This window comes from Nerophis lumbriciformis, linkage group LG09 (assembly GCF_033978685.3).
Source record: "Nerophis lumbriciformis linkage group LG09, RoL_Nlum_v2.1, whole genome shotgun sequence".
Lineage (NCBI taxonomy): Eukaryota > Metazoa > Chordata > Actinopteri > Syngnathiformes > Syngnathidae > Nerophis > Nerophis lumbriciformis.
In genome coordinates, this window is record NC_084556.2 from 23,624,794 (window position 1) to 23,652,713 (window position 27,920).

Here is a 27,920-nt window from a genome sequence, read left to right on the forward strand (position 1 = left end):
TCGTTTTTTCTCGACTGATGTACTAACATCACCTGGTTTATTTTGTACATATGTAGCATCATCTACAAAGATACAAATAATTGCTATTGCGACATCTAGTGGAAACATCTACAACTGTTTCTTTATTCAAAATTTCAGGTTAATTTTTATACTTAGCAAATTCATCCCGCGAGCCGAATAAAAGCCTGATCCGGCCCTTGGGCCGTACGTTTGACACCCCTGGGTTAAAGTAAAGGAGTATTTACGCTGAAAATAAATTGTGTGATTAATATGCATATATATCAAAGTATATATCAATCAAAAGTATATTTATATAGCCCTAAATCACAAGTGTCTTAAAGGGCTGCACAAGCCACAATGACATCCTCGGTACAGAGCCCACATCGGGGCAAGGAAAAACTCAACCCAATGGGCTACGATGAGAAACCTTGAAGGTGACCGCAGATGTGGGGACCTCCCCCTGGGCGACCGGTGCAATGGATGTCGAGTGGATCTAGTAGTGTGAGAGTCCAGTCCATAGTGGGGCCAGCCGGAGATCATCTTGAGTGGAGACAAGTCAGCATCACAGAGACGTCCCCAACTGATGCACAGATGAGTGGTCCACCCCGGGTCCCGACTTTGAACAGCTATGGTCATCTGTGGTCACCTAATCTGTGCCCCCCCCCCCCCCCCCCCCTTCTTCGTGGAGAGAGGGGTAGATCAACTGGTCTAAAAGGGGGGTCAATTTAAAGGCTAGAGTACACAAATGAGTTTTAAGATGGGACTTAAATACTGAGGTAGCATCTAACTGTTACCGGGAGGGCATTCCAGAGTGCCGGAGTCCGAATATATACTCGATCAATGCAATATTTTGTGTGATTCATCGCATGAGTTAACTTGTTATTTTTGACACTCCTAGTTTGAATATATATGTCTGTTTTTAGCTTCTTATTTATTTTTTTACAAAGCTAAATAATATCAAAATGGCCGCCGCATGCACTTAGTGTAAGTAGTTTGGACACCTCTCTCCTGTATCATTGAGGAAATCATAATGTGTTGGTTGTATTATTTTTTTTTATCGTATTCAAATCTAGAGGGGAAAAAAGACAAACGTTTTCAATTGGTTGATGCAATGTTTCAGCTTTAAAGACGACTGTGTTGACGTCACATATGAAAGAGGCCTGAGCGCTTTGTGACGTCGTCGACTTTAAAGAGTACAGTACTGTATAAAAAGAGCTTAAAAGGGTCTCAGAAGTGTATTCATAGAGAGCTAAGTCAGTCGTTGTGTGTCCCGCTGAAGAACACTTGAGGCACTTTTCCACAGAATAGGAACGATTTGAGGAGACATCATCGCAAGCAAAGCAGCTGAAGCCAGCAGGTGATAAAAGTGACCCGGCATTGCGCGGTGTTTGACCAGAGTAAGCATGTCTGCGGAGAAAGGGACACCATTGCCGAAAACCCTCTCGCCACAGCATCCTCCGTCCAACAGTCCAATGGTAGGCGGCGACGCCACGTCAGGGCGGGCCAAGCAGCCCAGCTCCAGACTACTTTTGACTCGGAGTGAAGGAGGCAACACGGAGAGCTGGACGCTGTCTGGAATTTCAGGCGCACCAAGAGTGAGTACCAATTAACTTCTTCTTGACCAGCCAAAGATGAGTATTAACTCGAATTTACGCCATTTGCGTACCCGCCTTGTTGACCCCCCCGACTGCCTGGATTAGCATGAGTAAACAAGGATAGTTTCCTGTCTGTTAACTGCTAGCCGCCTAGCTTTAGCTCCATTTTTTTATTCTATTCATCCTCACAGGCAGCCTTAAATTTGTCTTAATAGAAGCCTTACAAATAGACACTTCACTGAGAGCGGCTAGTGATCAGTTAATGAAATGCACAAAGGACAACATTTCACAGGATGAGCTGCTCCAAAGTTTGTAACTCGACTTTAAGCTGCTCTGATGACAGATGTGTGTTGTCTTTTTCCTTCTACAACGCTGGCACTATCCCAGACAATGATTCACTGAGTACATGTGCCTCTCCCTCTCTTTATTTCATAGCATATCCTCTCATGGACATTGGTCAGAATTGTTCATAAATCCTGTGGTGAAATGTTAAGTGTTTCACCAGGTGCAGTTTCAAGAGCTAAAAGTCCAATGGTGTCAGAGAACGCCACATTTTTTTCATATTTTGGCACTTGAATGCAGGCCATTAGTCATGCTCAGTGGAAAAGGTGCTTCCGTTTAAGGGGAATGAAATGGCTGGATTACCTTTGACTGTAAATTGTTTTTTTTGTTCCCACATTTCCCTTTTTCATGCTGCAGCACACCACGTGAGTGCCTCTTTTTGATTTAAATACAGACAATACTTGATCTTATCTGTGTAAAGACAAACCAGACTGTCTGGAGGAGGGCGTGACTTGTCCCGCCGTCCTCACACACACTTACTCGTGTGGCGGTAAACAGGTCGGTCCAGTTTCTGTGCCATCGGGGCTTGAAGCAGGTGCCTTTATTCGTCGCTCTGTACAGAGAAGGAACAACCTTGTTTTTACTCTGTTGTACTTTTCACATTGCATCTTAAAACCAAAGCATCTGCATAACTGAGGGGAAAGGTAAACAACTGTCCATTGTGTGCTTATTTCCTGGTCATTGGTAGCGTAGTGGTTCACATAGCGGACTATTGTGCTGCTGATAATTCTAGAGTGTAGTCTGGCTTTTGCCATAAGTCAGCTGGAGTGATCTTGAAAATGATAAGCGGTATAAGCAAATAGACACAAAGTATTTACTTTCCCTGCTAGGAAGGATGGGTGTTAATAGAGGATGACTCTGCCCTGTTTAAAGGTACTGCATTAACAAATGCTGTCTAATGAAGCCTTATGTTGGTTTTCTTGAATACCTAATAATTGTTTATAGGCGTGTCCGCTAACCTGTGGCTGAAAACGGCCGCCTGATTCAGCAGCAGCAAACTTGGTAACCTGTCCTGTGGCATTCCTCAATGATGGCTTGAGAGGACACCTCTTTGCTTCTACACCTACTACATCCTTGATTTGACTGCTAAGTAGTGTCCCCCATAAAGCAAATTGTTTAATTGGTAAGAGACTAGTTCATTTGAATATGGCAATGATTAAATGACCGCTTTCAGTAATATCAGTGCTGCGGAACTTCCAAACGCTGTAGTTGTCGCCGCATCTTCCTTTCCGGTCAGTATGGTTTGGTTTGGCTTATCTTATTCATCCATGTAAGGCCAAAAGGAAGTGGTGTCACATACCACACACTCACAAGTCCATGACTCAGTTCGATTCAGATCTGCAGGCGATGTCAAAGAGTTAAAGTGCCTGTGTCCTTACAGACTGTTTTGGGTGTGTGCGCGCGTATGAACGTGACCACAAATGGGACGGGTGCCTAAATCTATTTGTGTGCCTCACAGTTCCTACGTAACATTGTGGATTAAGCGCGGGTGTGTCGGCGTGCTCCTCCTCAACGCAATTTTCTGGCAACATGGCTTTAAATGGAATGATATATCCATCTAAGGCAGTTTTAGGTGTCATAGATTTATTGTCAAGGCGATATTAGATACAAATGTCAAGAGACAAACACTGTGCACCAGTTAGCAAGTTCCTCTTGTTGATGATTTCATAAAAATTGACAGACAGATCCACACTGTCAGAAAATAATGAACAATTAGAATCCTTTTTAAAGTAAAGCCAATTATTAGATTCTCACGATACCTTTTGTACCAGACAAATATGTCATGGTAGAGTTAAGGGTGCGAACAGACACAATAACAGGTCATCATCAGTTTGTGTATTTTTTACACTCTCAGTGGTAATGACTCCTACATGAAACCAACCACTGACAAGCACAAAGGTTCTCCCCACTCTCCAAACCAGTCCAGCTGTCAAAACCGGCAACTGTCTTTAGACCCCGACTCTCATTTATGGCCACGGTTGGCTGGGGCGATTACAATCCCTCTTTTCTTCTCTACCACCAGCAACACGTTTCACATTTGTCCGCCGCCATCTGTGCCCTTGCTCCATGTACTTAACCCCTCTTCTGTTTTCACTCCGCCTATGTCGAGGGTGTGTGACAAGGGCCGGCAAATGAGGTAATGCGTCTTGGCCCTTATTGTGGCTGGGGCTGACTTTGGCAGCCGCTTTTCACATCCTTCTGGAGAGGTTAAATATAGCAGCCGTCACTCGGTTATTTTCCTAATGGTTTTAAGTATGTTCTTGCCCAGATTTAGTGACATACAGAAGAAAAACATTCTGTTCTGATTCATAGAGTAGCATTTAAATCTTACTGCCTAACATCCATAGTTGATTTTACAGTGAATTAAATCAGACTCGTTTTGCTTATCTCTGAGTTGCTAATCGCTGTTCAGTCATCATTCAATAAGGCTGTTAATGGTTTTGACTGGAAGAGGAAGTGTATTTATATAGTCTATTGTTTTGCCTGCGTGAATGTATGGCCAAAGAGAAGCTGACACCCTGCAAAGCAAATTTGCCTACTTTGGCTATCAGTAACACTCAAATGAATTTGATCCATATGCTCTCTGACTAAGACACTCTAAAACTCACCAGTCTGGATTTTAAATCAGAAAACAGGAACTTTTTTTTGTCTGGAAAATCTGAGACTCTAACTGCAGTTTCAGCTTCATCTTTGTTTTGTGAACACTTGTGTTTCTCGAGGAATGCCACCACACCAGTTTGGCCTTGAAAAGTGAGGCAGCACACCCTCCTTGCCTTAAGTAAAGCCCGATCGGTGCAAGACCCAATATATTCCTTGGCCCCTTACAGTCAGGAAAGAGCTACTCCAAGGAATTCCTTATTTTCTGGGATTTTTTTCGGATGGTGATTTTTTTTGTTTGTGCAAGCAAAAAATGTTTGAGAAAGTTTGCTCTGCTGAGTCGTGTTGTTCCTATTGAGAGTCTGTCTATCCGCAGGGTTTCTGTATCCACGGTGTCAATTTCAAGCGCTTTGCATTTAGGAGTGAATGTCCTCACCTCTCGCCCCCTTATTCTTTTTCAAGTTTTTGTGTAAAGTGGGGCAAACGGAATAAAAAGTGCTTAAAAAATAATTGAGGGAGTTTTCACAAGTATTTTGTGTTTTAATGTGACAGAACAGATCGCCTCTCACCAGGGATTGTTGTAAACCAAAAAATGTATTTTGTGCTTTCTTAGATGTGTGATAATGACTTCATTATTTTCTGTCTGCAGTCCCAACTTTCTCTGACTGACCATCCTCAGGTCAATCACCGAAACATGTCTGGAAAAATATCAAAAGAGGAGCAGGAGGAAATGCGAGAGATATTTGAAAAGACTGGTGAGTAAATTAAATCCAAAGCCACATTAGTCCTGGTTGCTTCATGTCTTGTATTAAACGATGCTATTTGTGTGCCCTTTAGATCTGGACCACGACGGCTTCATCAGTGATTATGAGCTCAATGAAGTCCTCAAAGATGCCGGCCACCCACTGCCTGGTTACATGGTCCGAGAGATAATCCACAAACTTGATCGTAACAGGGATTCTAAGATCAGCTTCATTGAGTTCTTGTCGGTAAGTCAAGTGGCGCTCTGAGCGCCTTGTACCATCTCGCTAGACAAGTGCTCTTTGTCGCCCCCCCCCCCCCCACCCCCACCCCCCGACCCCAATGCCTAAAAACACCTCACTCTCTTGAGTGGCACTGTGAAAAGCCTCCACACACTCCGGGAATGAGGAAGTGAGGTCAGCAAAGTAGTGTTTTTTTTCAGGTCATATTTAATTTCAGTGGCGCAGCAGGACCGCAGCAGAACTCTTAGAGCAACAATTTCAGTGGTTCCATTGAGACATGATTTGTGTTTTAATGGCTATGATATATGTGCCCTTTTAGAGCTTATCAGCAGATGGATGTTGACATTGAACAAAGACATCCATCCTTGAGAAAATAGTGGAGAAAACAAGTTAAATGTGCATGTGATTAATGGGCTTTGCCAACAATACAAACCCAGTGTGCATGTGCTGGAAGGAGGGGCAGCATCCGGCAACTCCCAACTCACTGCTTAACATGTTGGGGCCATTGTGTTTGAGAGGAGTGCACTGCCACTTATGTAGTGATTACCCACCTAGATGCTACGACTTTGGGGACGAGGTCAAGATGTAATTGTTGTGTTTATACCTTTGCCTAGGCAGCACAAAACATGCAAGTTGGCTGCTAAGTTTATGCATGAGTCACATATACGACTTGTGGAATAAGCATTTTCTAATGCGATGTATCACACATGCTGCTTTACTGGTTCATATATTACCAAGTCACATGAGCTGAATGATTTGAATGAGATTGTTGACCCAATGAGTGTTTGGACAAGTTAGTCAGCGCTGCGTGTGTGTCTTTTTATAGCATCTATTTAAAGATTGTGGTTCTGCTTGATGAATTTTTGTGCTGACACTAATTATTCATTGAGATGTGTCATGAAGTCACAGTTTGGTTTAAAAACACCACATGAACACCCGGTGCCTTTTAGAAACTCAAGGCTTGTGTGGTGCCTCATGTTCTTTGGGCATCATAATGGCTTCTTGCCAGTGCTGAGACATTCCAGCCATGCTGCTGTGTCTGCATACTGACTTGGATTGTTCTGGCTTGATAAGACTGAGAAATTAGAAACAAATGAAATAGATTGTTAGTTGCAAAAAAAATGTCATAGAAACCTATTTAAAACAATTCTTCTGGCACAGTAGCTTATTGAATCAATCAATAGATAATTGTCTTATGCAGTTATTTTCCCATTTTTTTCTTCTATACAATTGAATTCTATCCCTTTTTGGTACAGATTGTCCAAGAACTCAGGGGCAGTGAAATTGCAAAAACCTTCCGGAAGGTCATCAACCGAAAACAAGGCATCACTGCTCTTGGAGGAACATCAGAGTTGTCAAGTGAAGGGACGCAACACTCCTTCTCTGGTAAGAAGTAGGGATGGGCGTTATCTCTTAAAATCTATATTTTGATATATATTGCAGCCCCCTGCGATGAAGGTAAGTAACACAATCTATTATTTGGTATGTAAATGATAATAGAACCATTTCAAAACGGGTTAAAAAAGCACTGCTGGACGGTGTGACAAATTTATGTAAATTAAAATACAACCACTTCAAAACGGGTTACAAAGCAGTACTGTACGGTGTGACAAATTTGCTCATAAATGCGACTAAAAATAGACCTTGCAACTTAAAAAAAACAACCTGTTGCACATGTGCGAAAAGGGATTTCAACCTCTTCATTGCATTTTGCTCCTAAAATAAATCCATCCAAATTTGGTAAAACTTGAGTAAAATTGCAGAGAGGGGAGCGGGGCTGCTCCTCCTGCGTCACACACTCGATCCGACACAAATTAAACTACATCTTAGTGAAAAGAACTGGTCAGTAAAAGAAAACGTTTTTTTCTCCACCACTTGACACAAACTGCACTGTGCAATAAATAGTAACTACGAGGGTTGGAGGGAATATTGAACAACAAATCGATAATAGAAGTGAAAGACTTGCCATTCAAATAATACTGCATTTGTTGACAAGAACATACAGCCATGGAATCACATTCAATCTATTTATTAAGCAGATGTAACAAAAGTCAGTGACAAATTAAAAAGAGCTGTCGTCAGAGCCGACAAACTGCTGATACTAGCCTGCTAAGCTAACGAAAACAGCTCAAACTCCGACTACTGAGTAAACGCACTGACTTCACATGTCACTAGGCAACAGGCACTGCCTTTTAAAAAGCACACACTGAAACTTGTCTCAACTGCATTATGCCAGACATTTGGAGTTTATTTTTTAGGTAACGCATTAATTGATTTCCCTAGTAATTAATTACGTTTATTAAAGAGTAATTTTGTTAATAATTCAATAAAACATTTTATAAAGTGAGGAATAACTATAATTACTGACCTTTTTAAAAAGTAATTTTCAGAACATGGCTAACATCTTTGTGTGTATGTCTTATAATAATGTTTAGCTATAAAATCACCATTGTTAAAGGTCCATTATTTTCCTGTTGCTGCGGACGTAACCAGAGCACTTTTTTCCACATTTTATTCTTTTGTGTTTTTGTTAGCTGAAGGAATAAACATAGCTAAATTGTTTTTTTAAAGAAGATTGTAGATTGTTTGACTTTTCTTATATTATTTTTAAAGGCTTTTTCTTTTTTATTATCTTAAGTTGGGATCCTATTATACAAAACCTACCGGTACTTTTCTTACTTGTTAGTACTTGTTTTTGTGTATTTGGGATCCCCATCAGTCCCAAAAGTTTAAAAACAAGGCATGGTGGTGGAGATATTTTAGTTATGTCAACAAATATTTCCATTTATGGGTTAGTTTATGGGCCAAACTATATTGGGATATGAGTTTTGATTCATATCGCCCAGCCCTACACTCATATTACTGACATTGCTAACACAGCTTAGGGATGTTCTCTGTGTTTAATTGAGCATTACAGTAGGCCATATGATGGCATTGTGTTTATATGTATGAAGGCACATGTGTACCTTGTTTGAGTGTTACAAATGAAATTGTAATATTTAAGACATTTATTAATATTGCTACAAAAAATGTTTTGTGCTACTCATTTTTTTCCATTTAGTAGCAATGGTGCTACTAGGGAAAAAGCTAAATGTGTACAGCACTGCAAAGGCTCCTAATTTAGATGCTGACTTATGCAGTAACATATTGTGTCATTTCCGGTTGTATTATATTCTTAAAACTGTTAATTTACTGTTAATATTTGCTTAGCTCTCTGTTGTAACATGGTTATATCTACACTTATGTTAAAATGTATTAAGCACCTATTATTCAGTTGTTTGGATACTTTACATTAGGTTTGGGATATACTACAAATTTAGGTATCGATCCAATACCAAGTACCGGTAGTTATAGGGGCAGTATTGGTCATACTGATCTTCATACCTATCATTTTCAAGATAATTGAATTATGAATTTTTTGATGGCAATTATAATCAGACAACAAAGTACAGTATGGGGGTGTAACAATAGCAAATATTTTTTTTTTATTCCTTTTATTGTGATTTGAGCGAAAAAAAAGTTAACAGTACAATATAAACAAAACATAAGCAATAACTACTCTTGGCTCTGATTTAAATTGTTTCTTTTTTTTAACTTAAAGCCCTCCTGTGTCCAGGGACTTATTTCTGGATTTTGTAAACAAAAACGACAACAACAACAAAATATTTTGTGACAGCAAAAATATCGAAGTAATCAGAATCAGAATCAGAATCAGAAATACTTTATTAATCCCAGAGGGGAAATTAAAATTTTTCAGCACAATCCCATTCAAGATCAGACAAACATTACAGGGAGACAGAACAGGATCGCTGGCGGGTCTGCCAACTTCCGGCGTTCCTTATAAAAAAGGTGAGATACAGGTAAACAATGGGGGGAAGAAAAAAAAATCGGTCTAAACCTGGGCCCCTGGAGAGGGGGTCCAGACTGAGGCCAAGGGGAAAAAACAACTCATAGCCATAGCACACATCCCTCTTACATGTGTGTAAGAGTGAAACATCAAAGAACACAAAGGACATAAAAGCCATTAAAAGAGCAGAGCTAATGCAATCAGCCACTTCTACATACAGCTATGAATAAAAAGTAAAAAACAACATATACACTGTGGTGGCCTCTGCGGTGTTCCACGCCATCGTCTGCTGGGGTGGAGGGAGCATGGCCAGAGACAGGAGCAGACCCAACAAAGCAACCAAGAGAGCCGATTCCACTCTCAGCCGCCCACTAACTCGGCCAGTGCCAGTCCGCATGGATGAGCGAGGATGCGTCCAAGGAGACTGAGGTGTCCGATACCTGCTCATTCAGCCAAGACACTGTGAAGCCTGTCCGGGCGCTCAGCGCTAGCTCCGCAGCCCTGTCTCTTCATCTGCATCTCCTCCAGTCTCTCCAAACGGACTCTGGTGTGGTAGAGACCCAGCAGCTGGTCTCCATAGCCAAAAGGCTCCCGGGAGGCAGATCCTGAAGTCCACAAAAAAGCACCGCAGAAGTCACGAAAGTGCCACCCCTTGTCACACAGTCCCAAAGGGTCCTGAACCAAAAGGCAAAAAAAAACACACAAAAAAAACATATATATATATATATATATATATATATAAAAAATAACAACAACACATGAAAACAAGAGCACAGAGCTCCTGCCAACAGCAGCCACTACAGCGGCGCCATCTTGAGAAAAAAAAAAAAAAAAAAGAATCAATGTATTGGTACATGGTCAATGTATTGACCATGTACTGATACCATGTATTGATACGCCCCCACCTCTGTTTACATTCCAAAGCTCTAGCTTCATGGCAAGCATGGCTTATTTTATCCTACGGTGTGTAATGTAGTATGTAGCTATTCCTCGTCAGTGAGCGCTACATTGCTTTAAAAATGCAATCCTTCACTTGTTGCTGTCAAATTTGCGAGTCACAGCATTGATTTAAAAAAAAAAAAAAAATATATATATATGTATATATATATATATCATATTAAAAGCTCTATATCTGGCCAATTTTATAACATTTATATTGTAAACTGTCTCTATTGCGCATCCCTAGTAATAAGGCGATTATTGATCTTCTGAGCATAAGTTTTTGTCCAACATTGTTGGTCTTTTGCCTATATTGATGCTTCTAACTTACACCTGAAACCCTCACAGAGGAGGAGCGTTTTGCTTTTGCAAAGTGGATCAACACTGCGCTGGAAAATGATCCTGACTGTCAACATGTCCTACCCATGGATCCCTCCACAGACTCTCTGTTCAAATCAGTTGCAGACGGTATCTTACTCTGGTGAGAGTTCCTCTTTTCACTTTCTTAGCAGAAATTACTTTCCCCCTGCCTGACATCATGTGGCCTTTCCATAAATGTCAAACACCAGCATGCTGTTTCACATTGCTTACAATATACATCATGTTATATTCAAAGTGCTGTCACATAGACGCTTGTTATACAAACCCCGTTTCCATATGAGTTGGGAAATTGTGTTAGATGTAAATATAAACGGAATACAATGATTTGCAAATCATTTTCAACCCATATTCAATTGAATGCACTACAAAGACAAGATATTTGATGTTCAAACTCATAAACTTAATTTTTTTTTGCAAATAATTAACTTAGAATTTTATGGCTGCAACATGTGCCAAAGTAGTTGGGAAAGGGCATGTTCACCACTGTGTTACATGGCCTTTCCTTTTAACAACACTCAGTAAACGTTTGGGAACTGAGGAGACACATTTTTGAAGCTTCTCAGGTGGAATTCTTTCCCATTCTTGCTTGATGTACAGCTTAAGTTGTTCAACAGTCCGGGGGTCTCCGTTGTGGTATTTTTGGCTTCATAATGTGCCACTCATTTTCAATGGTAGACAGGTCTGGACTACAGGCAGACCAGTCTAGTACCCGCACTCTTTTACTATGAAGCCACGTTGATGTAACACGTGGCTTGGCATTGTCTTGCTGAAATAGGCAGGTATGGTAACGTTGCTTGGATGGCAACATATGTTGCTCCAAAACCTGTATGTACCTTTCAGCATTAATGGCGCCTTCACAGATGTGTAAGTTACCCATGCCTTGGGCACTAATACACCCCCATACCATCACAGATGCTGGCTTTTCAACTTTGCGCCTATAACAATCCGGATGGTTCTTTTCCTCTTTGGTCCGGAGGACACGACGTCCACAGTTTCCAAAAACATTTTGAAATGTGGACGCGTCAGACCACAGAACACTTTTCCACTTTGTATCAGTCCATCTTAGATGAGCTCAGGCCCAGTGAAGCCTACGGCGTTTCTGGGTGTTGTTGAGAAACGGTTTTCGCCTTGCATAGGAGAGTTTTAACTTGCACTTACAGATGTAGCGACCAACTGTAGTTACCGGTACTGACAGTGGGTTTCTGAAGTGTTCCTGAGCCCATGTGGTGATATCCTTTACACACTGATGTCGCTTGTTGATGCAGTACAGCCTGGGGGATCGAAGGTCACGGGCTTAGCTGCTTACGTACAGTGATTTCTCCAGATTCTCTGAACCCTTTGATGATATTACAGACCGTAGATGGTGAAATCCCAAAATTCCTTGCAATAGCTGGTTGAGAAAGGTTTTTCTTAAACTGTTCAACAACTTGCTCACGCATTTGTTGACAAAGTGGTGACCCTCGCCCCATCCTTGTTTGTGAATGACTGAGCATTTCATGGAATCTACTTTTATACCCAATCATGGCACCCACCTGTTTCCAATTTGCCTGTTCACCTGTGGGATGTTCCAAATAAGTGTTTGATGAGCATTCCTCAACTTTATCAGTATTTATTGCCACCTTTCCCAACTTCTTTGTCACGTGTTGCTGGCATCAAATTCTAAAGTTAATGATTATTTGCAAAAAAAAACGTTTATCAGTTTGAACATCAAATATGTTGTCTTTGTAGCATATTCAACTGAATATGGGTTGAAAATGATTTGCAAATCATTGTATTCCGTTTATATTTACAACTAACACAATTTCCCAACTCATATGGAAACTGGGTTTGTATGTTGTTGTTATATAACTCCTAATTACCAAAAAGTAGTATCTTAACTTACAACCTAATTGGTTCTGTGATGAAGCGCTTGCCTGAAAACACTTGTATTTCAAATGAATGTCTTCCATTGTAATTAATTAAATACCTTTATTGGTGTTTGGCCCCTAAATTAGTACCATTTTAAAATGTAACATGCCTTTTAAAAAAAAAACTAAACAAAATACTTTTGGATAAGACATATTGTATGAAAAACAATACAATATGATTATCTTCTATGGTAGTTTTATGAAGTAATGTAATTATGTGCATTTAGTACAGTATCTCTTTGTAGCTGGGCTAGTGTTAGACTTATTCCTCTTTAGTATGTTGCAAACTAGCAGTGATATAATACGCTCAAATTTATTCGCCAAGTTTGCTACGCCATCTAATGGCAGTGATGCTTGTAAATAAAATGTGTGCTTGTAATTTAAAGGATAACAATTAGCTGTTATCTCAAAACACTTTTAAGTGTAGTTACCACAGTATTTTCATCCCTATTTTTAGTTAGTCATTGGGTCTCTGATGTAATGTTGTATTTCTGATTGGATGTTTTTTTCTATGGCTACGCAGCAAAATGATCAACCAGTCAGTGCCAGACACTATTGACGAGAGAACCATAAACAAGAGGAAGCTGACGCCGTTCACAACACAGGTCAGTTAAATCTACGCCGGGCATCTTTCTTCCTACCTCCTGTCAGCTTACCTCTATCACTGACACTTTACAGGAGAATCTCAACTTGGCGCTGAACTCCGCCTCAGCCATCGGCTGCCACGTTGTGAACATTGGCGCCTTAGATCTGAGAGCCGGCAAGCCCCATCTGGTGCTGGGTCTGCTGTGGCAGATCATCAAGATTGGTTTGTTTGCCGACATCGAGCTCAGCAGAAATGAAGGTAAAGGTCATAATTGTCACTGACACGTCGGTCACACAGTCTAAGTAAATTGTGGGTCAGTTTATCTGAGGTTACTTACCCGATTGTTAATGCTTTTCAACAGCGCTGGCGGCACTACTGAGAGACGGCGAAACCTTGGAGGACTTGATGAAGTTGTCCCCAGAAGAACTGCTGCTTCGCTGGGCTAACTTCCACTTGGAGAATGCTGGCCAGCCAAGGATCAACAACTTCAGCTCTGACATCAAGGTAGGCCTGAACACACTAACAGACATCTTTCTGTCTGCACAAACCGTGTTTGCAGACAAAGACATGCAATATCCGCCCGCTTTGCTCTTAGAATAGGACAGAATTGGTTGGCAGCAGGCCAAATGAATATGTAACCAGGACTGAGTCAGGAAGGGTGATAATGGAGTTTACAGTTGACATTTACTGTACTGTAAATTAAAAAGATTCTGTGTTTATAGAGGTTTTTTCCCTTACTCCCAAAAATCGAAAACATGAAAGAGTATGTCAAATGTGCTGATATATTCTTTTTTCCCTGTGTGTGTATATATACAATAAACCGTGTTTGAAGATGCAGCGATAAAGTGGTGTGCCAAACGTACAATTTACTTGTAATTGTGTGAAAATACGAACATTTTTGTGAGCAAATTAAATGTAGAGTATGTGTCTTTAGTGAGGCCCAGTGTTTACTGAAAACACGTTTTTTGTGGCATTCTCCAGGACTCCAAAGCCTACTTCCACCTCCTAAACCAGATCGCACCAAAAGGCACAGAGGAAAACCAGCCCTACATAGACGTCAACATGTCAGGTTACAATGTACGTGCAGTACGTCGCATGCTAATTGTTAACAACCTCTGTCTCTAATGAGGACTTGTCTGTCTGTGTGCTCTCCAGGAGAGAGACGACTTGAGGAGGGCAGAAGCTATGCTGCAGCAGGCCGACAAGCTCGGCTGTCGACAGTTTGTCACCCCGAGCGACGTCGTCAGCGGGAATCCCAAACTCAATCTGGCCTTTGTGGCCAATCTGTTCAATAAATATCCTGCTCTGACCAAGCCTGAAAACACGGACATTGACTGGAACATGCTAGAAAGTGAGTTTGCATGGATCTACAACTAAATTAGAATATAAATGATTATTAACCCTTATTAGTTTGATGTGTAGGAGCACAGTTTAACAAGTGCATAAAATGATAAGCTTGGTTAAATGTTCCTTATTACGCCTGAGCACCTATAAAGCCTCAAAATCACATTCCTCTTGCTGTATAGATGAAACAAGAGAGGAGCGAACATTCAGAAACTGGATGAACTCCCTGGGCGTCAACCCAAATGTCAATCATCTGTTTTTGTAAGTACAATGTATCAATGTGTCGCCTTTGTATTTAACTGCATGAGATGTATTTTTTAAGATAGTTTTATTAGTAGAAAGGGATTGTTTGCATTTTAAAAGATTCCAGTGCCAAATCTGTACTTTTGAAACAGTCGTAGCATGTAAACTGTTCCAAAACCGGTACTTCGAAAATAGAAAACATGTGCATTTTGTTGAAAAGCAATGCTTTTTTTACTGAATTTTGCGACATGCAAGTTCGAAAAGAATATTCATTTAAAGATTTTACTATTGAATAAAATGATATATTTTTTTTTAAGTATAAAAACTAAACAAAAATCAAGATAACTGTTTTTAACATTACGGTACGGTTTTTAACATTATTCAAGCCCTCTAAACATTAAGTAACACTCCTATTGTCACCTCTACCCTCTTTTTACCCAAAAGTGTAGACATAATAGAAAATAAGGCATGTACTATACTGTCATGCATACTTTTATAAGACTTACATCATAGTGATATAAGTTCTCACATACACACAGTTCTGAGGATCTGTTGTGCAATACTGTACCAGGGTTTCCCCAACATGTAATTGATTGCGGAGCACTGCCACAGCAAAATAAAACCCGCCACACCTTAAAAGTTTTTGAGGTTTTGAAAACATAAAACAAATTTAAGTAATATATTGTATGATGGATATTCTGTAGATCATTCATAGACATACTGTGTACAGTATTTTCAGTACTATGGGCTATAACAAGTTTGAAAAACATCTCAAATATCATAAGAATATTTTTCTATGCTTTTATTTAAAAAGAAAAAAAATTGTGCATCTAAATCGCCTTTCAGCAGCGCTACAGCTGGCCGCACACCTACCTGATCGGAGTTGACTCTAAACAAAAGTAAGGAAAGAAAGTTTAAGAGAAAGATATTTCAAGTTAATCAAGGCATTTCTTGTTCAAGCCTGTGTAAACTACCCTGTTTAACATTACTGCCGAACAATACCTTCTAACTTTACACCAGTGGGTCTTTGAACCTCCGTTTGGACATCTATGCGTGGAGTGTGCATGTTCTCCTTTGCATGTGGGGTTTTCTCTGGGTGCTCCGGTTTCCTCCCACATTGCAAAAACATGCATGTTAGGTTCTTCGGAATCTCTAAATTGTATAAATGTGAGTATGAATGATTGTTTTTCTATGTATGTGCCCTGCGATGGGCCATGCAAATTTTGGTTAGCCAAAGTTAGTTGTTAAACATTAACATTACATTAGCGGCATTAAAGCCAACCTTCATCCTGCATAATTGTATTGCTTTTTTCAGTTTATTCCAAATTATATTATTAATCTAGCGTGATCCCTACATGTATGTGCCTTTCATGTGTATATATGATGTACTTTCCGTAGTGTGTTAAGTTTCATAGTGACTTCATTGTGGAGAATATCAATAGACCACCGCAAGTTATTTTTTTCATCTCCAATTCAAAAGACTGTTTACATATTTGGCCAACTAAATTCCAACATTCATCAAGGGCAGAATATAGCTTAGCCTGTGTTACTTTTACAATATGCAATAACAATTGAAAAATAGAGAAGAACAATATAAGAAAAATGAATACTTCTAATAACACATTTGTTTTTAAATATACATAACACAGAATTGTTTTTAGATGTACATTAAACATTTGATTAGCCTTTTTAAAGAAATATGATCATGACGCCATATGTGTGTGTATATGTGTATATATATATATATATATATATAGAGAGAGAGAGAGAGAGAGAGAGAGAGAGAGAGAGAGAGAGAGAGAGAGAGAGAGAGAGAGAGAGAGAGAGAGAGAGAGAGAGAGAGAGAGAGAGAGAGAGAGAGAGAGAGAGAGAGAGAGAGAGAGAGAGAGAGAGAGAGAGAGAGAGAGAGAGAGAGAGAGAGAGAGAGAGAGAGAGAGAGAGAGAGAGAGAGAGAGAGAGAGAGAGAGAGAGAGAGAGAGAGAGAGAGAGAGAGAGAGAGAGAGAGAGCCGAAGGGATTAAGCGGTAGAAAATGGATGGAGATATATATATATATATATATATATATATATATATATATATAACACCTTTACCGCCATGTATACATTGGCAATCTGGGGGAAACCCTGCTGTTCAGTACCATTTTTAAATGTGTTATTTTAAGTTCATGTAGCTTTTTCTATGCTTAAAAATGCTTAATTTTGACCAAACGTGCTTAAAAATGCACCTTTTAGACTTCCGTATTTTTTGGACCATTGGGTGCACCTGTAGCGTTTAACGTCAGGAGTTGAAAAAGTGTCAAAAAAAGGAGAGAGCTAACTGTTTTGTTTGCTTGAATCAACAACGGAGCAGTATCTCCTCAACCGTGGCTCACTCGTGCAACAACAACAACACGGCAAATGTGTTCCATGAAAAACCTTCAAACCGCAACTCTCCAAGAATAACTAAAGTTCCGTGGGTGAATTCTGTAAACCTACTACACCAGAGTTGTATATAGCGCGAGTATGGCCAACTAAACAGGCACAATTTTTGCTACCAAGGACGACGTGTGCGGCTGTGCCCGGATGCATACAATTGCTGTTGTTTTGATGTTTGTTTTTCTGACCAAAAGTACCAAAATAATACGTCAATATGTAATTCTAAACATACTCCAGCTCATAAACTTCAAATTAAACATGCTTTTATTTCGCTAAAGTATCATTTTGCAGCTGTATTTGATGCACTCTGCCGCTGCATTCATGCAGTGTTTAGTGACCAGCAGGCTCTATAACACACACTCAACAGTGCAAGAAACCTAAAAATAATACACAGAACAAAAAAATAAATTACTTCTTACCTTCATCTTGCCATAATCTTCCTTAGCTTTGGAGCAACAATGTCAACTGTGGTGGCTGCCTCCAATGTATTGTTTGTAATCACTATTTTTTGCTCTGCCTGTGCTTTTCGACTTAGATTAACTTTATTGATCCACTGTTATCTATTATTACACACCCAAAATGTGGTCTCTCTTACTCTTACAATGTCTACTCTGTCCATTTGTATGTGTTCGACTTTCTCTTTTACTGTTACCGAATAGTATTATCTTCGTTTTACTAAGATTCAAGGATAGTCTTTGTGTCAAACCATCTCTTTAATTAGTTCATTTATTCTGTTATTATATGTATTAGCTTCTGTGTGTTCTCTGTTGGACAAAACGCAGACGTGTCGTGTGTTTATCTCACACAAGACGCTGTAATTGGTGGCTCTGCAGTGTTGATGGCGAACCTTCTCTTGCCATACTTGTCTTCTTTCCGGGTTGCGGGGAAAGCGATGTAAAAGCTTTTCACATTTCTCGCTGGTTCAGCAGCTCCATGCTGAAAAACTAATGAGGAAGCACCGCATACACCTGGCATTAGCCAAAGTTTGTAGCACCCATGGCGCCCTGTAGTCATGTGAGTGCCTTTTTACCAATCATTGAGGAGATTGTTTGAAACCTGATTGGCCATACTTTCTCTATATACGACTTTGCACTATACCGGTAGCCCTTAGCACTTTCGTAGCAAGTCTACTGACAGATATGAAGTACAACTGTACGCTACTTTGTATTAAAAATGGCAACGGTGGAGGATGAGTGCCCCACAAAAAGAGGATAGAGAACAAGGAGCTTATTGACTATGTGTCGGTGTGGACTACATTGGCGGACGAGCGCAAATTTTCGGGACTTGTGCAGATCAGCTAGTACCAATAGGTAAGAAAAGTTAATTTTGCATAATGCGAAACAGAACGCTAATGATACCCGTGCAGTATGTTGAAGCACAGTACTCCTGACTACGGTAGCCGAAATGCTCCGCGTTTCATCAAGGGGTGCGGCTTTGTAGCTTACCAAAGTCATAGTAAAACGTTATGACAGAATTTTGAGCACCATGTGTAATGTTCTGTATTCCTAATGAAACATCAAAGTTTTGGGCTTGCTTTGCCAGCGTCATCTCACAGTCCAAGCATCTCTTAGTGTGACTGCCTCTACTGGGCACACATCATTATACAATGTACCAAATACATCGGCTTCAAGGTCGGTAAACACAACCAGAATTTTTTGTTTATTTTAACCGTTATTTACCCAGGAAAGTCCCATTGGATTAAGAACCTCTTTTTCAAGGGAGTCCTGCACATTCATACACCAGTGTAGGTGCCCTGGGAGCAAGGTGAGTGAAGTGTCTTGCCCAAGACACAACAGCTGTGATTAGGATGGCGGAAGCTGGGATCAAACTTGCAACCCTCAAGTTGCTGGCACGACAGCTTTACCATTCGAGTCACGTTGATACCTATAAGGCGCACTGTCGTTTTTTGAGAATATGAAAATATTTTAAGTGCCCCTTATAATCCGAAAAATATAATAATAGGACGGAGTCAACCGTGAAATGACAAAGAACAGTCGTACGATATTGTTATAAATGTTTAGAAAAACCGCAATAGTTAAGTCGCAATATCTGAAACCAAAGGTTGCGAAAGACTTCTGTTTTCAGATTTCTCGCGATTCGTAAATGCACCTTGTTCACCATGACTGTGATTGGGGCATAATGGGAAAGTGTTGCTGACGAGCGCTCCAGCAGAATGTGTGCACCGTGTTGGACCTGAGCACCGCTTTTGCCATATTGAGGTCAACAATGCATTTTAAATAATGCTGTCCCAACACAGGCTCTATGTGCACAACATCACCTAATCAGCTAAGTCTGCCATCATTTAGCACCAAAATGAGGCACCAATACGTTTTTTCCCCATCAGCATTGTTGCCAATATGCAACTAAGTTTCAGTCATCTTCTCCATTAAAGAGTGTAATTATCACGCAAAATGTGGTCTTTCAGAGACCTACAGGATGCGTTGGTCATTCTCCAGCTCTATGAGAAGATTCGGGTGCATGTCGACTGGAATAACAAAGTCAACAGGCCGCCCTACCCCAAACTGGGCACCAACATGAAGAAGGTAAGGCTTGGTTCCCTTTTCCTTCCTCATACAGGACTCGCAAATGTAGTTTGTCTGACCTTAATGTCTCTCCCTTCCAGTTGGAGAACTGTAACTACGCTGTGGAACTGGGCAAAAAAGCCAATTTCTCCCTCGTCGGCATTGGTGGGCAGGACTTGAACGACGGCAATAATACGCTGACCCTGGCGCTGGTGTGGCAGCTAATGAGAAGGTGAAAAATGTGTTGCACATTTTTGCTCGACAAGTACGGAAAGGTTGACACATTGTCTTCAAACTGGGAGCACGTTCTCATGAGCTCAGCTGCTGCTCGTGTCACAAAGGATGATTGTTGACATTGTTACTGCTGCTCTATGCCTTGTGTTGAAATTCAAATAAAGTCATTTTAGTATACGTTGTTCTGTGTGTTGAATCATAAGCAATCTGCCCCTTGTGTTGCAGGTACACATTGAATGTACTGGAGGGGCTGGGTGAAGGTCAGAAGGTCAATGATGACATCATTGTCAAGTGGGTCAACAAAACATTAGCAGATGCTGGAAAGAGGACCAAAATTTCAAGTTTTAAGGTAACCCTTTGTGTTCAATTTTAGATAGGGATCTCTCCCCCGCGCCCCCCCAAAAAATAATCACCACATTATACATTTCTGTGTGGCCATCAGGACAAAGAGATCAGCAGCAGTTTGGCTGTTCTCGAGCTGATCGACGCCATCCAGCCAGGCAGCATCCACAAGGACCTAATTAAAACGGGCCAACTCTCTGAAGAAGACAAGCTAGAGAATGCCAAGTGAGTTGTTTTGTCATCTAAGTACCTGTCTCAAACATTGGAGGCTGCTGGTCTTTCAAGTAGGTGGAGCTCCTTTTCAAATACTTTTAAAAAGTACAGTCTCCAATAACCATTATAAATATGTTAGATTTTAAATGGTAAATGTCACATAAGGGATTATAAAATTCTACCTATCAACACGGAATAAGGAAATGAAACTTGAAAAATGCTCAGGCAGCGGTTTGTATTTCAAGATCGCTGATTTTTGGGATTCAGCCTAGACAGATCATACAATCATCAAGCAGAAGCTCAGCGTCCAGGCCAGCCGAGGCCGAGCCCGCATTCCTTACGATCTGTGTCCGATGGGCGGGACAAAGCCGAGCATTTATTTTAGACTGTCTAGTTTGGTTGCAGTGGAACAACCCACTCTATGCTCCCTTATTGAAGTCAATGGAGGCTCATCTTCAACACTGTTTGATGCACTGTGACACTACCACAATGTATGAGAAGAAAGTTGCAAAAATAAACTAATCCTGAACAAAAGTTGAATGCGAGTGCATATTCAGTCAATGAAATGTAAACACTAAAGAACATATTTAAACGTTTATTTATTGGACATTTTAGGGGAAGCCCTTGCAGTCTTGGAACAATTGCCACTTTTCTCATAGTTATACAATGCTCTCTGTCCTTCCTCAGATACGCCATCTCCATGGCGAGGAAAATTGGAGCGCGTGTCTACGCCCTGCCAGAGGACCTTGTGGAAGTCAATCCCAAAATGGTGATGACAGTTTTCGCATGCCTGATGGGCCGAGGGATGAACCGAGTCTAAAGAAGACTGGTTGTGGTAATTGTGACACTTTATTTCCCCACAAGCCATCAGCTTTTTGAAACATCTCCATCGTCCTCCTCCCCCTTCCTCTGCCTTAAGAATTTTTTTTTTTTTTAAAGAAAATCGAAATGAATGAAAAATTGTATGCATCTCTGCAGAGGTGCTTTTTGAAGAAAAATGTGCTGTTTCACTATTTAAAATGACACATTCATGAATTTCGAGTGGACCTTGTGCAGCCGCGGAGATCTTTCAATCCTGCAGTACTTTTGATACATTTATTATAAGGATTTTCTTAAAGCATCTATGCATAGTCCAGCTGAGAGGTTTACATGTATTTTTACTGCCACCACTATGAGTGATAACATAGACTTCAAATCTTCAATACATTCTGATTTGTTTTGTGAGTGACAGGCGGTTTTGAGGGTGCACGCATCAGCAAGAAGACCCAAAGGTTCATGCTTGTGTCATCTACATATCAGTAGTAACAGAAGCCATTTAGGTCAAACTATAGTGATGACCTCTCTGTATATGCTGTCTTGTATTTTTGTACTTTTGTGTGTTTTGTGGGACCGTTAGTGAGGTAATAATTCTGGTCAGAGCTGGACTTCTGTTCTTAATGTTCTATTTTGTTTATTTCAAATAAGGAGCAGGCTGACTGGACTCTCTGCTGTGCCTTCTTATCTTAAAGACTTGTAGTACTGGAACTTTTTGAGCTTTTACCTTACCTTATCACATACAAACTGCTATTATTATTACTATGACGACAACCAAATTGTATTTGGCTTGTGGCCTTGTCTACTCCAAAGTGCTTGACATGAAACAATAAACATGACTTGAGTGATTGAGTGATTATTCTATTATCAACGCTGGGACTCGTAATGCTTTTGTTTTGATTAGAGTCACATTTTCTGTGTTGTTGCATGTTTAAACTGTTTTTCCTCACTGCTTATCTACACTACAATTATCTACACTTCAGACTTACACTACTTCTGTAGTTACCACCCTAAGGTGTGGTCTAAATAAATCAAACAAATGAATGATAAACATTTAACATGATTTTTAATGTTATTGAAGACTTGTTGGCAAGCACTTGGCTATGAGTTCTTTGTTGAATTGAACAGTGTTTCTCACCTTACCGGTACTTATCAAAGAGCTGTCATCGCAACTTTCAATGTTGGCATATTTTGCTACAGAGTAACAGTTACCAAAATCGAAGGAAACTTAAGTTGAAAACCTAATCCTATGAGAAGTGTGGCGTGCAAAAGCCGATACAAGGAAATGTCCCACTAAGACAGTCTTTGTTAGAGAAAAGGAAATTCCCCACTAAGACAGTCTTTGTTACAGAGTCTTTTTTTCTGTTTGAGCCATACAACTCCAAAATGAAATCCATGTAATCCTAAAAAGTTGGTTAGCCATTGCACATCAGCAGAAGATTGAGGGCATTTCTTGTTTACTGCACTGGCAATATAAATGGACATTTCAAGTCATATTTCCCACCAATTCTTCATAGGTGTCTCATTTTTCCATGGGCCGACAGCGATAACTATCAATTACACTTTCTGATCATGCGGCCCTAAACAAAACCTCCAGATTACAGATCCTTTTTCAGATGCTGGCCTGCTTTTAAACCATCCTGGAGGCTTTGTTGGTTTTGTCACTTTCCTGTCATTGAATGAATAATGGGTTCTCACTTCTCTGAGTGCTTTGAGTATATAGTCGATAGAAAAGCGCTATATAAATCTAATCCAATTATTATTTATCGTCTGTGTGCCTTTGTCACTTTCTCAGACACAGACCAACAATATATCTGTAATAACATCATTACAGCAGTTTTATTAGATTCACTTGGTTTACCCTATGTATAATAAAGTATTGTTATATAGAATATGTAATTTATTCACCTGTATGCTTTAGTACCCTATACTACCGTAAATACTGCGATAAAGGCTGCTCAACCAAGACCTTAAACCAGATAAGTGGTTGTTTAAAGAAATCTTTCCCAAAATAGATATCTAAGTAAAGCTGTGAAGCAGGATACGTGTTAATCATTAAACCCACTACAGAAAATGAGTTGTAATGTTTTCAATGTGTGCAGTACATGTCAATCATTACACGCTTTAGACACGCTTACATGTCTTTATGTTTATTCTTTTTTTTTAACTACTCACACATTTCTAAGTCTAGTCTTGTAGTTATTTTAGGTGTAATGTGGAGGATAATAGAAGTTAAAAAAAAACAAAAACATGCCAATACTAATGTTTTTAAAGTTGATATTGCTGGCACGTTGGCCTCAGTCGTAAGATGAAGGGTTTGAATCTCCTTATGAGCGTGTCTGCGTGGAGTTTGCATGTCCTTCCAGTAGGTTTTTCTTCGACTTCTCCCAACTGCCTTTCACATTCCAGAACATGCATGTTAGATTGATTGGAGATTTTAATCTCGATTGTTGTTTGTCCATATGTGTCTTGTGTTTGGCTCTGTACCCTGTCTCCTGCGTAGGCTCCAGCTCTCCCAAGACTAAGATAATATCTACGCATCCATTTATTTTACTATTTTATTTATTTATTATTTGTTTTTCCCTCTTTGTTCTTTTATCTACACTGCACACATTTGGCAAGTGGGTATTTTGGCCAACTCATATGTATGGATGTTTTCCAACTTCAAGCTGTATAAACTTGAGTGCTTATTGCATATACCAGGTAATGTGTATTTGCATAATAAGTGAGGGAGTGGACTAAGGAGCTCAACACTCTATATCAAGGTGTGCATAATTACTAGACAGCTTCTGTTCCTCAGGCAAAACGAGACAAAAAAGAGATTTAACTGACTCTGAAAAGTAAGAAATTGTAGAAGGTTTTTCAGAGGGAGGCGGAAGGCGGGGTATACCCTGGACAAGTCCCCACCTCATCAGATAGACAACATTCACACTCACATTCACACAATAGGGCCAATTTAGTGTTGCCAATCAACCTATCCCCAGGTGCATGTCTTTGGAGGTGGGAGGAAGCTGGAGTACCCGGAGAGATCCCACGCAGTCACGAGAACATGCAAACTCCACACAGAAAGATCCCGAAAACACACATATTTTTCTTTTTCATTTTGACAGGTCAGAAATATTTATTTGTAAATTTTGAGTAGTTTTATTATTCTGGCTTTAACAGATGAAAATTACAGAGCCCCTAAAGGGACATGGGGAATTTTTTTTTTTTAGATATGTATCTCGTGCTCACGAGAAACAAATGAATGAATAACAGGGCACCTCATATGAAATGTTACCGCAAATGTATTCCCAGCCGCTTCCTGCTCCGTCACTGACAATAAGATAATGGCAAATTTCTATGTGTGGATCTGATTGTGCTTGTAAAACAGAAGGTACTTGGTTTAAATCTTAGTTGGAGCTGATGTAGTAAGGTTTATAAATCTCTGTATGATGTCTAAATATTATTTTGTGGACAAAAATCCTTATTGAACAATTGATTTCCCCTGAAAATGTAAGTTTGAATTGAGAAAGTATAAAAATCGTCTCGTGTGAAAAAATATGGTAATGTGGAGGGGGTGTAGTATGGGGCTCCAAATAAAATTTTGTTTAGGGTCAATAATTTGAGCCTGCTGTACTTCAATAATACTTTTTTAAGTGTGTTCAAAAACAAAACAAAAACTAACCTAAACCACCCATTTTCTGTATCGCTTGTGTTACGGCCCGGGCGCACACCAGTGCGGGTTCATTTGCGCGCTGCGCTGGGCGCACCTCCAAGAGCGCGCCAGGCGTGCGCCACTCCGGCTGCAGCAAGCGGCTGCATTCAATCATCTGCAATCGACGCACCTGTCGCTAAGGAGAAGACCTGCCTTCTTAAGTCAGCACGACCTGCTATCCGGCGCCAGAACGTAGCTACCTGTTCCTGTACAGTAAGCTGAAATTCTACAATCTATATGCATACTGTCTCTCTCTGTGTTTCCCCCCCTCCGTGTTGATTGGTCTTGTGTCCCCCTTGTCGGCTTCCAGCAGCCTACCTCCGTTCCCGTGTTACGAGATGTGTGTCTCGTCTCCCTGTGTTCCCCTCTGGTTCTCTGGCTGCCTCTTTTGGATCTTGACCTCCCGCCTGGACACAGACTATGACGACTCTTTATTGCCCCAGACTTTTTCTACCTGCTCACGGACCTTCGAGCGAGCCTTGCCCCTCTTTGGACTTTTGCCTCTCGCTCAACACTACTGGTAACACTCAACATTTAATTCCCACATATAGTCACACACCATACACATATTTGGGTTACTTCATATTATTGTATGTAAATAAATATAGAGTTAAACGACGTCCCTGCTGTCTGTGCTGTTTTCTTCACCTGTACAAACCGTAACAGCTTGTCCCACAAACCATTATTCGCATTTAAACACCTATGAATAATTTAATAGCGTCTCCAATTAACCTAACATATATTTGGGATGTGTCAAGACAAATCTCACACAGGTCAGAAACGTGCAAAATCAAACATGTTTCAGCTGATATTAAAACTTAAATGTCCAGATTCTGACATTTAGGAAGTAAGTTGCCCCAAAACAGAGCACAAAGTGACAGAAAGTAAACAGGATGGTGTTCCTACACCGTCTAAATCTGCTCTCTCGCCACCTTTTTAGCCACATCCCCGCCCTTCATGTACATGTTCTGCTGCACCTCTCATCCTTCCTGCCCCCACGCATCAGGTGGAAGTCCTGAAGAGGAGGAGCAGGAGGAGCGCTAATGTTGCAGGAGAAGCAATTTGAGTTATTTGATTGAATTTGGGAGTTGTATAGAGTTTCACTCCAGCCAGTTTGGACTGCTTGATGGAGTGTGCCTGTGTGAAGTCACCATGGAGACGTTGCTTACTGGACTAACAGCAAGTCAATAAAAGGTAGGAACTACTATGTCAGAATGTGTGTTCATTTCAGACATTTGGCCTAAATAGTTTCATGATTATATTTGATTCCTCTGGTTATGTTTTAATAGGGGTGTGGTTTGTTTATAGGGGGATTTCTGCATGTAAAAATACCTCATCTGTTTCTTTACATACATCTTCTTATGTGCAATATCATTTTGTTTTCTATTTTTAAAAAATGGGAATGAATACTTAGTTTTCAAAATATTGACAATTATCTGATATTACATTAGTAGTTAAAACCATTGCTTTGACTCCCACTGGAACAGGACAGGAAAATAAAACCTGTAATGTAATTGTTATTAAACTAAATAGTAATTATTATTATTACAATTTAATATTATTATAATTTTTATGTAATACAACTATTCTTTAATAATAATAATAATAAGATTATTAAATTTTTTGCATTACTACAAAAATAATGAATTAATAAAAACAACAATAATAATTATTATCAATATTATTATTGTGTAAAAAAGTAACATTATAAAGTATAAAACATCTAAGATAATAAAATAAAGATAACAATAATAATGACAAAAACAACTAACAATTATATTATTAATAATTATAACACTATTAATAATATTTAGTTCTTCAGCTATTCAGTTATGGTTAATAATAATGATGTTGGTCAAACATGCATACACTTACAACAATGACATTATTCCAGGTTCTCATTTCAACACTTCCAATAAAGGAGTAGGAAGAAGCAGAGCTTATTTATTCCTACCTCTTTTTCAATCCATAGTGATTCCTAACATATGATAATAATAATCATTGTCATCATTGTCGTCATGATAATAATAATAATAATAATAATAATAAAATAATAACAATCATACAATAATAACAATAATAATAAATAATAATAATAATTCAATATTTTAACATCCATCCATCCATCCATTTTCTACCGCTTGTCCCACAATTCCCCAAAAATGCTAAATTCAGAAGTAATTAATTAATTAATTATGGTTAACTAAGTTTTTCTTCAGTTTAATTTATTTTATGTTAGTTAAAAGTTTACTATTTTACCTTCTTTTTTCATTTGAAATGATGTTATTGTTTTACGACTTGTGACCCACAGATTCGAGTTATGGCTTTGTTATTGCAGAGAGTTTGTTTATGTTTGTCTCATGACAAGAGGATACTGTATATACAGTACAGTGTATGTGACAGACTTGTCATGCTCACACACTGACTGGAGTATACGCAGAAAAGTGGTTACCAAAGTGATACAGCACCCGAGGGAGAGCAGCTGATTTGCTCTCGGAGCCACAGAGCTTCAAGACGACAGTGTGTGTTTTCATTAATGATGCTCCAATTAGTCACACGGTGGTAACAATCCTTTAACACCCGTCAGTCCGCTCCGGTAAACTCTGAGGCCGATCGCTCCCGCCTCACAAGACGTGAGCTGCTGTTTCGTTTCCACTTTTGTTTTTTTCATGTGATTTAAATAATTCATCATTTCAGTGTTTCTCCTTGGTCACCATGGTAACCAGTTTGATAAGTGACTGTGGTAGACATTGCTTTGTCCCCTGAATGTAATCCGACATATTCAACTATCCCTCTCCTCCCTTGACATCACTAGGAACATTTTTCACTCAGTGTGTGTGTGTGTGTGTGTGTGTGTGTGTGTGTGTGTGTGTGTGTGTGGGGGGGGGTTTGTGTGTGTGTGCCTCATCAAGTCTGAAG

General features: G+C 39.8%; 1 protein-coding gene across 2 annotated transcripts; it reads left to right on the forward strand.

Annotated features, from left to right (window-relative positions):
• The first annotated feature begins 1,053 nt into the window (after positions 1-1,053).
• Positions 1,054-22,153, forward strand: pls3 (plastin 3 (T isoform)). 2 transcript variants are annotated; one of them, XM_061962156.2, is made up of 16 exons: positions 1,054-1,595; positions 5,185-5,290; positions 5,373-5,524; positions 6,775-6,904; positions 10,653-10,785; positions 13,116-13,197; positions 13,271-13,436; positions 13,540-13,682; positions 14,160-14,255; positions 14,334-14,529; positions 14,705-14,783; positions 19,606-19,723; positions 19,804-19,934; positions 20,162-20,285; positions 20,379-20,503; positions 21,179-22,153. In XM_061962156.2, exons 1-16 carry the CDS (start codon positions 1,404-1,406, stop codon positions 21,309-21,311), a joined length of 2,106 nt encoding a protein of 701 aa, XP_061818140.1. In that variant the 5' UTR covers positions 1,054-1,403; the 3' UTR covers positions 21,312-22,153. The 2 variants fall into 2 exon arrangements, with proteins under 2 accessions (XP_061818140.1, XP_061818141.1); XM_061962157.2 differs by lacking the exon at positions 1,054-1,595 and adding an exon at positions 2,445-2,581.
• Positions 22,154-27,920: the final 5,767 nt, after the last annotated feature.

Coding starts and splice junctions, on each gene's coding strand:
- pls3 (XM_061962156.2), top strand. CDS start 1,404: ATGTCTGCGGAGAAAGGGACACCATTGCCGAAAACCCTCTCGCCACAG. Junction 5,525..6,774: donor GCTTCATTGAGTTCTTGTCG/GTAAGTCAAGTG, acceptor TTTTTGGTACAG/ATTGTCCAAGAACTCAGGGG. Junction 19,724..19,803: donor TGGGCACCAACATGAAGAAG/GTAAGGCTTGGT, acceptor TCTCCCTTCCAG/TTGGAGAACTGTAACTACGC.